A 12,469-nucleotide genomic window follows, 5' to 3' on the forward strand; every position below is an offset into this window, starting at 1 on the left:
ATTTATGATATAAATTTTTTGTAATTTTATCTACAGAAAATTTTGTGAGTGTTGAAGAGATAATTCCACAAATAAAATTATCAGAGCATCCCTAACACTCTTCCGTCTTCGCCCGGTCAGTTCGATTATATTCTTCTAAAAATGAATTTCAAATAAAATATGCAATAAATTATCTGCAACGTTCATACAATAATTAATAATAATTGATGCCTCATAAAATTTTTCATCCGAAAAAGCATTTTAGAAAATTGACCAAGAGCTTTATTTTCGAAAAGTAATCTCAAATAAAGGAAAACGAATATTCAATAAAGTATGTGTTTTTATCAAGACTATAAGATTCGAATCCAAAGCTCATAAACACTCAACGAGAGAGACAAAAAAAAAAAAATGCAGAGAGAGAAAGAAGGGAATTTTAAATGAGAGTGAGGAGAAAATAATTACTCCAAGAAAATATTGCCTGTTGAATTATCAAAGAGATGTGTGTTAAAATGATTTGTTCCAATGCTTCTGAAATTCTTCAGACTAAAAATGTATCACTTTCCAATCTAGCTCTGTTCAGGTTGCAGCTCAAGCGCCTATAAATTTAAAAGAGAAAAACAATCCCTTTTAACTTCAAATAAATCAATCAGTTTGTACGCTGTGGATTTTCAAAGGCTGTAGGACAAATCACACAGCCCTGAATTTTTCTTGCTTGCTGATTTATTTCGTATCTTATTTATAAGTTTTTAATTCTTTTGTTTCAATTTTCATTTTTTAAAAAAATAAATCAACTTATCAACTATCAGATTAATAAATAAAGAAACCAGAATCAAAAGCACAAATTTTTAAGCAATTTCTTTAACTTAATTAAATTTAAGATAATTAAAATTAAATTTAACGAGCTCCTACTGTATCCATCTCTACTGGTTTAGAAATTAGCTATTGGGCCATTTAAATTAGAGATTGCTTATATTGTTAAAAAGATCTATTCTTCTCAATTAATTTACATAAGATTCTTTTTTGAAGATTATTCTTAGTGTGAGAAAAACAAATACGCATTTTTCATTAAAAATCAAAAGAATGGAATAATATACCAAACGAATGTAATGTAACATTGCTTAATAATTTTAGATAGAAAAAAAAAAGATTTCTTACCTCGGAGGTTGGGTAAAGCATGTGAATGAACAAAAGTTAGGCATAATGCAGTTAAGATAGTGCAACACACCGTTGCGCTGCTTGAGGAGAACATTATCACGTCACTTTAGAATTTCTTAAACAGTTTCTAAAATTTCTAATATAGAACATGGCTTCAAAAATCTGCAAAAGAGAATAATTATTATAAACATGCAATGAATAATGTTTTAGTTTACAACTCAAAGCATCACAGAAAATTGACCCTTAAAAATGTGATTTCAGTAAGGTAGTAAATGAAAGGAAAGAAATGATTTTAACTATTTTATGGCAGTTTAAATCGATATAAATTCACGGATATATCAACTTTTTTTTTAGGGCGGAGCAATATCGATTTTGATACAAAAAATTAATACTGTTATTTTCCTAATTTTGTTTAATAGAAAATCTTTCTTCAATTTTCAAATATTTTTAGATATTATCCTGCAAGTAGAGCCAATCTATTTTTAATTGCAAGCATAATTAACCAACTTTTTGGAAACTATTTATTTTCCATTGTAGTAACGTAAAATTATAAATATCATTCCCAAATGGGGCCGATACTTCTGGTTAGATTATTGCAATTACGTACATGATACAATCCAGATTGTTAGATTCCAAATTTTAAATGCAAACAAAACAATCTTAAAAAGAAATTTAGATTTCGAATTTGTTCATCTTTATTCTGTCTTTTCTAATTACAAGCAATAATTATAAAAAGAAAGAAAGAACAGTTTCAATAGATCAATAAACCAATCTAAACTAAACTTAATTAAATGCGAGAGCCATACAATTTATTTTTTTTAAATTTATGTTACGCATATATATTACATACTTAGAAATATGCCAGCGGTTTTAATGAGATTTTTTAAACCTTCATTAAAAAAAAATTACAATATTCCACTTTGAAAAGCCACACGGAGAAATTAGTTTTTTTCATCGGCATTCAGATAATCTGAAAGCGAGTAAAAAATGATTGCTTATTTCTTGTTCAGAATAAATTAAAATATATTCGTCTTTCGTCTCAAAATAAATTCTGTTTTGTATCATATATTCTCAAAACATATTTTAATAGAATATTTAATGATCCAGCAGACGACTTTTTTCATATTTTTTTTATTTATTTTAGTTAATTAAGCATAAAGAATCCGATTTGCCTATTAATGGTCTTGTTGAATTATCATGGGAAATTGGCAAAATTTGGAAAAGAACATAACAGCAACTTTATTGATTTAAGTCATTAAGCTGGCTATTCAACAACGGCTTCTAAGTTTGTATCCGGAGATGTTATTGGATAAAAAATTGAAAGACAGAAGAATACCAGTTTTTCGCGTTTGAATAGTTATCTATTCACTTTAGAGAGAAAATATAAACTAAAGAGTTATAAATATCTAAAAAAATGAGCTATAAAATGTAATGATAACTTTTATATTACATTAATACATGACAACTAATAGATCAGGTGTAAATTTAAAACAAGAAAAAATGTAGAAAAATATTTTTTAAAAAAATCTTTAAAATTTGAGCAAAATTTTGGAAATTTCCCTTAAATATTTATTTTATTGAACGGAATAACTAATGAAAATTTAATAATAACAAGTTCAATAATTTCAAAGAAAAAATTGCTGTTAGGAATTTTTTTCAATAAAAAATCAATTTGTCTGGGCCATCAAATTATGGATTCACAGAATTTTAATTTTCTTTAACATTTTGCTATTTTTATCTCATTCTGATCATACATTCTTTTGAAATTTTAATGTCTAATTACATTTTTTAAATCCTGAATGGCAAGAATTTTAAAATCTAGAAGTTACAATTGATCTAAAAATATATCTCTCAATGAGTATACGAATGTGCAACTGTAACATTAAGATAATTTTAAAGGTTCATGATTTTTTTCTTTTTGAACATTTTCCGTTTCTTGAATATGATTAAATGCCTAAATTCTATTTGGTCAATGAATTATATAAATTTATTGTTAGAAGAAAGTTTTTAAAGACATTTTTTTAGAACCTGCATTTCTTTACTCAAATTAACATTTAAAAATTATTAATTATTTACCATTCAGCTTAACAAAATAAAATAAAAACATATACATTTGTTTTCAAAACACAAACAAATAAAATTCTTTTACATTTTTCATTTGAATAAAATCGGCCGTTCCACAGTTGTACGAACATATGGAATTTGTTATCGTATTAAACATTTCATCTTGAACTTATGTCAGAAATAATATTAATAAATAAATACTGATAATTTAAAGATCGAAACATTAATCTTATTTATTATTTCAGATTATTCAAAATAAAAAAAAAGCGGCATTTTAAAAACTTGTATTCGATTAGCTGTTTACTGACTCGTGTCGTCTCCGGCTTTTGAAAACAAGTGTCTTATGAATTACATAGTTGTGTATTTATTTCTGTAAATTGAAATCACGCACTAGTAAACATGAGAGAAGCTATAGTTTAAAAGAATGAATCTGAAATACTTCATCTAGATTTAGATATTTGTAAAGATTTCCGTTCTTTTAACGTACTATTTATGAACTGTAACAAAAAAGAAAGTAGGTTTTAACATTCAATGAATGCTGGAATCTGATACATTGAATTTGAAGAAGGTTATTCGATACAAGTATTATCGCAAAAAATAGCATACATACTTTAGATTACTATTACTTAAACAGTTAATGGCATAATAGGAAAGTAGATTGTTGTCAGTAATCGAAAGCATCTGAATTATTGATCGTTATTGTTTATAGCGTATATCGATGAAATTGCAGATGTTGTAATCTTTATCCATTGCTGCTCTCAACACATTGATTGTAGCTGAATTTGTGTTGTGATTCTAATTGTAGATTTCCATCTAGATAGACTAGGCAACTAAGTTGAGAGGGGGCTGAATGTAAGCCGATTAGAGTATTTTTCTTGTTGTCATATGAATGAATATGAATTATATATTATTACAATATGAATTATATATTATTACAATATGAATTATATATTATTACAATATGAATTATATATTATTACAATAATATTAACTCTTTAAAAATTTTAGTTGATCAATTACAATATGTTTCATCACGATCAAGTGGTTATTAGAATTTTTATAAACATCGAACATCTGCTTCTATAATATTAGGACTCCAGAATGTAGTGTACAGATTCAGAACAGATAGATTTATTCTGAAGTCATAATAGATAGATAAAAACAAATTCATTTTGAAAAAAGTTAGTAAAATAAAAAAGAGTAACCTAAAACAAATCATGAATATACTAAGAACGTGTTGAAATGGGAAATTTAATTGACCAGTTTATAAAATGAGGAGCCTTATAATGTACACTACTTAGGGCCGCAAAGTACTTAAATCCTTCAGTGTGTGATTCACGTAATTTTTCATTAAAAGAAATCGACTGTGGAACAAACTGCTGCTACTTCATTTAAATAATCTGTCTACTAGAATTACATCGAGGTAGTAAATATATAATAATGTATTAGTTCATTTGAGATTCGAAACTATGATATGTATTATTATTAAATTATTATGCAAAAATTAATTAAACTATGCATACATTTTTTGAGGTATCCAAGATAACTTTGAAATCAGGGACGCGTAACTGAGCGAATAATATTAAACTCGGTTCAGCCAGAGAAAGAGAGAAAAAAATGATTAAATCGTTAATACGCCATGGTAGACCCAAATTCTTAATAAGCATGTTGAAATTTGAAAAAAAAAATATATAACACAATGAAAAAAATGCAAGAATTTCTAATGTAGACATTCTTGAGAGAAACAAATAAAAGATGAAATATCCAGGGATTATACAAAGAAACTAATCTTGGAACTGTTATATTTTTTATGAATGTAAAACGTCTTTGCATACGTCATGTTTTGATCGAAAATTACACAAAACATATCTACATAGGAAAGTTCGAAGGAAGGCCTTGACAATAAGGATATTAAAACCTGAAATCGGATCGAATTTTGAGTCGAAATCAGTCTTTCTCAAAGCAGACCGGTCAGTACCAGTTTTTTAGCTTGGCTGTTGTCCAAAAATGTGAAATTTTCTAGTCTCTATTCAAATAATAATTTACTGTTTCGATCAAACAAGTTTGATGATTTTATCCTTTCTAAATTCTAAACTCGAGCCAGAATTTGATTTTTTTTTTCAAACTGTCATAATGCTCACAGCAAACGCTTCTCAGTGACATCAATTTTTTTGTAATATGAAATAAAAATTAAATTTTATATGTGAACTTGCTATCAAGGCCGATTCTATCGGGCATGTAGAACGTGGATGCACGAAGTCACCCTTGCTTAACTTTAATGCGAAAACCTTGGAAAAAATGCGTTTTGCAGTTCAGTTTTGGTCAAACGCCCGTGTCAGGTAGATGAAGAAGTAAAATGAATATTATCACTGGAAGATCAAAGTTAAGAAGCAGATGAAAAGAGGTAGATAGGAAAAACATAATGGCGGCTTGAACGGATAAGACCATTTTGTGTGGTGCATAAGTAAACTATTTCAATGTTCACAGATTTAATGTCGGACTGATCTTTTCTTGTCGAATGTCGGTAATTTATATCAAAGAAAAATATGCAGATCAGAACATGGGAGTTGTGGCAACTCAAATATCCAATACATTAGTCAATATTTTTTATCCAATGTTTGTTTTTATAACCTACAGTGTTTGTTGGTGTCATAAGTGCGGAAAGCAAAGCATGTCCGCCTGATCATTTTTCCTGAATAATTTACTAATAAAACTTGCTATAGACACATTAAATTCTCAAGTCAAGTTTTTATCTCATGTTTAGAAATTTTTTAATTATTATTTTGAGAAGAAATTGTGAACATTTTTAATTTGAAAAACGTTAGTTTAGAAAACAATGTGATTAAGAAAATAAGAATTTCACCCTTTTATAGAGCAGTCATGCATCTTTCAATCGTATATCATGTGTCTTCAAATATGTCTTTCAGGCAAGAGCTTCTTTTTATACGTTGTCAAAAAAATAAATTTGTCATTTTTGTTATATAATATCTAGGAATTTTATACAATGTCTTAAAAAAATTTTGCCCACAGAAACAACCGGCCACGTTAATGCTGTCACAATGCAGAAACTGAAATTTAATTTTACCGAGGGTATGGAATAAGTACTAAAAAGAATTGTAATATGCATTAAAACCATGCCTGTTGGGAACTATTGTATTCTGATGATCATTAGATGTGTGTCAATAGTGGCGTTACACCGGAAAAAGCTCATAATCAAAATAAAAAATATATAATTTAAATAGCTATCAAAGGACTAGCTATTAAAAAAATCTTTCATATGCATGAGTATTAGATACAAAAAAAGCTGAAGACAGTAAAAAAAATGAAAAAAAAAAATTACAAAACTATTGGATATGAAAAATGTACTGATTTCGAATGTGGATTAAACCCTTGAATTTTGGGTAGGAGGATAAAAAAAAAATCTTATACAAACTGGCAAATAAAAGAAATATAAAAATAAAACATATCCCTTACAAATTTATATTCATAAATATGGATAATTTATGAGGTATTCTGGTATGGGAAATTTAAGCTGATGGAACATAACACTGATAAATAATCATGAACGGACATGAAACACAATTGAAAAAGCATAAATAAAATCATTCTAAAATTATCTCAAATTATACATTTCAAAATAATAATATCCAATGAGAAGGGAAGCAATTTCAGAATTTTTTAAAATTTCTTTTCTAAAAAAATAGATATGTGCCTTAATAGTTGGATATGGGTTTAATGGTCAAAAAAAATATTGAACTTTATAGTTTGATCAATCTGCACTTGAAATGTAGAAATGTGAAAAAATGTAACAGTAATAAAAATATACCTTTTTTTCGGAATAATAATGCCTAGTAATACACTATCAATATTTATTTTACGTTAATTTATCTTATTTAACGATTTATTTCTTGATCTTAGATTTTGTATATTCACATTTGACCTAGAAAAATACCTTTTATAGAATACTAGAATTTTATACAATGCCATTTTCATATTCATAAGAAAAAAAAAACTTTTTTCATTTAAATTTTAGAAATGCATCAATTTTTCAAACCTATTTGAACTTATTACCTAAAAAATGCCGCCACCCGAACTGATTTCATTTTACTAAAATTTTGGGATACATTTTCCGAATCAAACCTGTTTGATCAAAACAATGAAACTCCTGGCATTTCTCAGACGTCACGGTTCACATTTTCTGGTTTTTCGACATAATTTACGACATTTCTGCTGTCAATCATATTCGCAAACAGCTCGTTTCTATGCACATAACGACCTCCGGAATACACCAGCTGAGTTTACACAGAACCTCTATTACGTATATTTGTATTTAAATCCTTGTTTTATCCTCTGGCTCCAATTGACACGTCCTAAGGAATGCACCAAGGACGTAATTCTGCTATTATTACTTCTTTTTCGAAAGAAAATTTTCGGATAGTTCGCAACTAATGCACTAGAATTGACAGTGAATCTTTTATTATACTTTCTCTTTATGGAAGAGCCGAGCATAATAAATAAGAAAGTGTTTAGATGAAGGAACAGGTTTTTAGAGGCCACAGCCAGAATGTTCGTTAGAGCTATCAAGGTGACTGCGATTCATTTACCTTGATAACGATTAAAGAAAATCAAAAACAATTCTTTGATAGAAGTTTATGTATGTCTTAAAAAAACACATAAAAAATCGATTGAAAAGAAGAAAAAAATTATGGAGTAGAAATATGTTCCAAGAACATTTGTGCTAATTTTTAGAATTTTTTTTTTTTTTTTCAGAATAATCATTTTTTTCAGTCCTGTTCCATTGCAGAATTTATTTTTTCGTAGCAAGTACATCAACAAAATAAAATTTATTATCCAATAATTCGAAATTTTCAAAACGGAACAATGCTCGTAATTATTATAAGATAAAGGGATGAATAATAAAGAAACTATTTGAACAATTTAGATTCATTTCGTGTAACTTTTTTTTGAAGATTGAATTTGATAAAAATTAGTCAAATCAGTCAATTGATTAAATTGACTGATTTGCTATGAAAATATTAAATTGATATTAATTTAAAAAGAAATTTAATTTTATTGCAATTTTTCATGTGAATAATAAGGATTTCGACAATGGAATTGTTGTAATTTTATCTTTCGAATATTAAAAGCAGTTTCAATTTCAAGCAATATAAATTATGGAAAGTGTCTGATTTCACTAAATTTAATATAACTGAAAATTTAAAAAGAGGAATAATTTTTTTTCTACATGGTTAACCAAAAAGAAACTGTTTTTAATTCACGAGAAAATGTGATAACATACAAAGAAAACAAGTTCTGAATTAAAGAAATTCAAAAAATAAAAACTGGAAATTTTTTAATGTAGAATATATTTTATAAAACTTTTGTGGCATAATTTTCTGATTATTTTTCGCATGATCGCTGAAAAACAATAATATAGGTAATATTATCTACAATCAAATACATAGCTCTGTTTAAAAATTGACATTTTTAAGTAAGAACATTTTTTTACTTATACTATACTAGCCGCCTTTGGCGACCAGCCGGTTCGCCAATCTTAATGTTCGTTAAAATTTTAATAATTAAATATTTTATGCAATTTCTACTTTAATAGCTTCTTCATCAAAATATTTTAAAACTTCAAATTTCGATTATCATATAATTCATTCATAATATTATAAAGGCCTTCAGTCATAACGTAATATGTATCTCTCTCATTTTCTGTTAGCACCCGTAGAATTTATGCTTTAAATTAAAGTGGAAAGAATTTATCTTCAATTAATATAATAATATTTTTTACTGAAACAAAGCATTTTTTTATAATCTGATTACTGAAAATAGAGTCACTCAGCGTTTAAACTTTATGGGCACTAAAGAATATCTTTTTTAATTTATGTAATATCTCAAGAGTTGGTCAACAAAATTTTCTTAGATTCATTATGAGCAGATCGATTCATTAACAATGTTTAAATTTAAATGCATCAAGCACTAAGAAAATAAAACGAATCGTTTAAAATAAAAGGTTGAAAACAGGTTTTAAAAAAACTACTTAAAAAACGATGTACTTAAAACTATAAGCATATACAAAAAATATATAACTAACATAAATACAATTTACTTACAAAAGCATGCAACTAACCCAAAAATAATTTAAATCATCCATTCATAACGTTGTCATGGCAACAATCAGAACAGAATGCGCATGCGTGAATTTTCTTCGCCGGTTACGTAACGCAAATACGTGATTTTTTCTACGCCAGTTGGGGTAACGCTATGCGGATTAGAAATTTTTAATTTCCTTTATTCTGTTTTATTTTAATTCAAAAGTACTTCAGAATGAATCTGAAAGATTGATTCATTAACAATGTTTAATTTTAAATGCATCAAACATTAAGAAAATAAACAGAACCGATTGAAATAATACGCCGAAAAATTTTAACCCTAGCCTCATTACTGTTGGGAGAAAAAAAAAACTGAAGCCTTTCTCGTTTGGCGCTGGGGATAATGGAAGATTTTTTTTGGCGGAAAAGTTGGCGGTGGGGAAAATGGCAGATTTTTTTGGCGGGAAAGTTAGTTTTTAATTAATAATTAAAATTCTAATTAAAAATTCGAAAAAAGAAACCCCAGGTGCACATTCCCAACCTCCAAGGTATACATGTACCAAATTTGGAAGCTGTATGTCAAACGGTCTGGCCTGTAGAGCGCCAACACACACACACACACACACACACATTGAGCTTTATTATAAGTATAGATAAGTTTACTTTAAGTTAGTTAAGTTTATAAGTTTTACTTATACTACAAATTTACTCTTTAAAAAAATTTATACAAATTAGAATCTTTTTATATATCTAAAGGAATGGTCTTTTCAATATTTTCTCGTCGTTTATATTTTGAAGGATAGAAAATATGGAAGAGCCCATCAAAATTAATTATTATAATGTTTTGATATTATCTATCAAAATTGATTGTTATTACTTTGCAGACCATTTTTGAATTCAAATACATTATACTTGATATTTGAAAAATACAAGAATTCATGAAATCGATATTTAAATTTCATTAAGATACAGATAAGATTACTGTATAATCCGTTCTAAAAAAAAAGCGATTTGATATACATCATTAATTTTTTTGTGTCATCGGTCCAATAAACAATATATTCAGATGGGAATTTTATGGTCCGAATGTCGTTGTGATTCTTTGAAATAAATTTAATATCCAAGTCTAAATTTTGATCCATGGATTATATTCTTTCGATTTGTCCTTCGAAAATAGAAGCTAGTTGGAAATTTTAATATACAACTATAAATATTTACATAAAAGTACGTTTGAAAATTACATCAATAGTTGTTTTCGATAATTCGTCGAAAAATTATTTTATTAATATTTGACCACAACAAAGGTTTTTAAATTTATATATTGATTTTAATTAGTAGCATCAAGCAAACTGATGTTCTACGAACTGCAAAATTTTCCTCAAAATTGTCCTTGATTAGCTAATTATCACCTTGATATCAGAAAATAAGCATTTTCCTGAAAGATTATTTATGATTTGTTATTCTTTAAAACGTACCAAACTTGTTTTAATGCATACTCAGTATTAGATATGGTTGAAAATACCTTTTCTACAACAGGTTTCTTTTCCTCGTAAATCCAAAATAGATATTACTGGGCTTGTTAATTGAATACAACTTTGAGGAGCTTATCATTTAGTTAATTAAAAGTAACTGAATAAGAATTTCCTTGAATCCCTCGAGTTCTTTTACAACTACCGTTGTGACTCACCATTTCTCAATTCAATTGAGCAATGGTGGTTCTCCTTAAGAAAAGAGTTTAATTAAATTACTGCAATTTTTTGATTAAATAATAAAACGAATTAAATTCTTATCCTGTTACTGAAAGAAATTCACTTAAAAAGTTTCGAAATAGTGAGGTACTTGGACGAAAACGTTCCACAGTTTCAGTTTAATATTTGGCGATAGTTATCAATTTTCTATTTCAAAAAAGAAAAGGATAATTGCTTTGCAGTTTAATGAGTAAGAAAATGACAATGATCAGAAAATGGCTGACTGACGAAATTTATTCCTTAAGGACCTTCACTTAATATAAAAGCTCTCATCTAATTTCATTTTTAAAAGATGCCTCAAGGTTCGTAGCAGTTTCTGAACTTTCATTTGAAATAAAAAGAATTATTCTAGCTTTAGCGAATATTAAATAAAGACAATTTTCTTTCAGTTTATCATTTTATTCTTAGAATTAGTGAAATACTGAAAATATCTGCAACAAAAATATTTAAATGACGTTTTTAGTTGAAATTAAATAATATGTTACTTAATTTAATATATTCCACTTCTAGAATTTGTATTTTAAATTGAGAAAGAAATTACTAGTCCAATTCTAAAAGTTTTTTACATTTGATATATATTTTTAAAATTTTAATTGCAATAATTTAAAATAACCAAATTTCCTGCTAACGTGTTCTAATTATTTTAAAGAAAAAAGAAATTTAAAAAATACCAGAACATATCTGTAAAGTTAAAAACGATTAATGACTTGAAATATGAAAAAAATTTAAATTATTTTTCACACTATTGAAAATATTTAAAATAATTAGATGTAAATCTCAATTTTTATTACAATAAAAAGTAGAACGCTATTTTGGATTTATACTAGGTAGCAGTCTATAATAAAAATAGGCGCAACGTCGTCAACGTTAATTAAAATTCTTGAAGTGATCAGAATATAATTCATTTGACTGCTTTTACGGAATGAATTTAGAAATAAGTCTAAGAAATATGTGCTTCATTGTCGTACATCAGTAAATGATCCTGGTTAAATGTCAGAGCATTGGGATCTTACACTCAGATATTCTTTTATCAGAAAATAGTTTCTGATTCTCTTGTGATACTTGTCCAAAGGTATTTGGATTCTTTTAAATACAATAAATTTAGAGGAACTGTTCATTCCACATAAATGTTGAAATATATTACCTGAAGGACACTGTATTATTCAATAACACTGGGACAACCAGGCTAATAACGGGCATTTTATGACTGGTATTTTAAAAGATTCTTTGTTGTAATTGTGATAATAAAGAATTATTCAGAGTTAACCATTTTGAAAATGATGAAAGAACTGGTTACTCACGTGAATGTAAGAGGATATTCGATAGAGTTATAGCATGCGATCATGTCATATTCGTTTTATGACAGGAACTATTTTTTATGAGCCAAAACTGCATGACTTGTTTTGTAGTAAAAACTATTCTAGT

At 27.1% G+C, this 12,469-nt stretch overlaps 1 protein-coding gene across 3 annotated transcripts in view; it reads right to left on the bottom strand.

Moving 5' to 3' along the window:
* Positions 1-12,469, bottom strand: part of LOC129963517 (uncharacterized) — a 78,755-nt gene that overhangs the window by 27,253 nt on the left and 39,033 nt on the right. For all 3 annotated transcript variants that reach the window (XM_056077946.1, XM_056077945.1, XM_056077947.1), the window contains exon 2: positions 1,135-1,296. In XM_056077946.1, the coding sequence (XP_055933921.1) occupies positions 1,135-1,228 (94 nt within the window). In that variant the 5' untranslated portion in view covers positions 1,229-1,296. The remainder of the gene's footprint in view (positions 1-1,134; positions 1,297-12,469) is intronic.

Source organism: Argiope bruennichi, chromosome 3 (genome assembly GCF_947563725.1).
Source record: "Argiope bruennichi chromosome 3, qqArgBrue1.1, whole genome shotgun sequence".
Classification (NCBI taxonomy): Eukaryota; Metazoa; Arthropoda; class Arachnida; order Araneae; family Araneidae; genus Argiope; species Argiope bruennichi.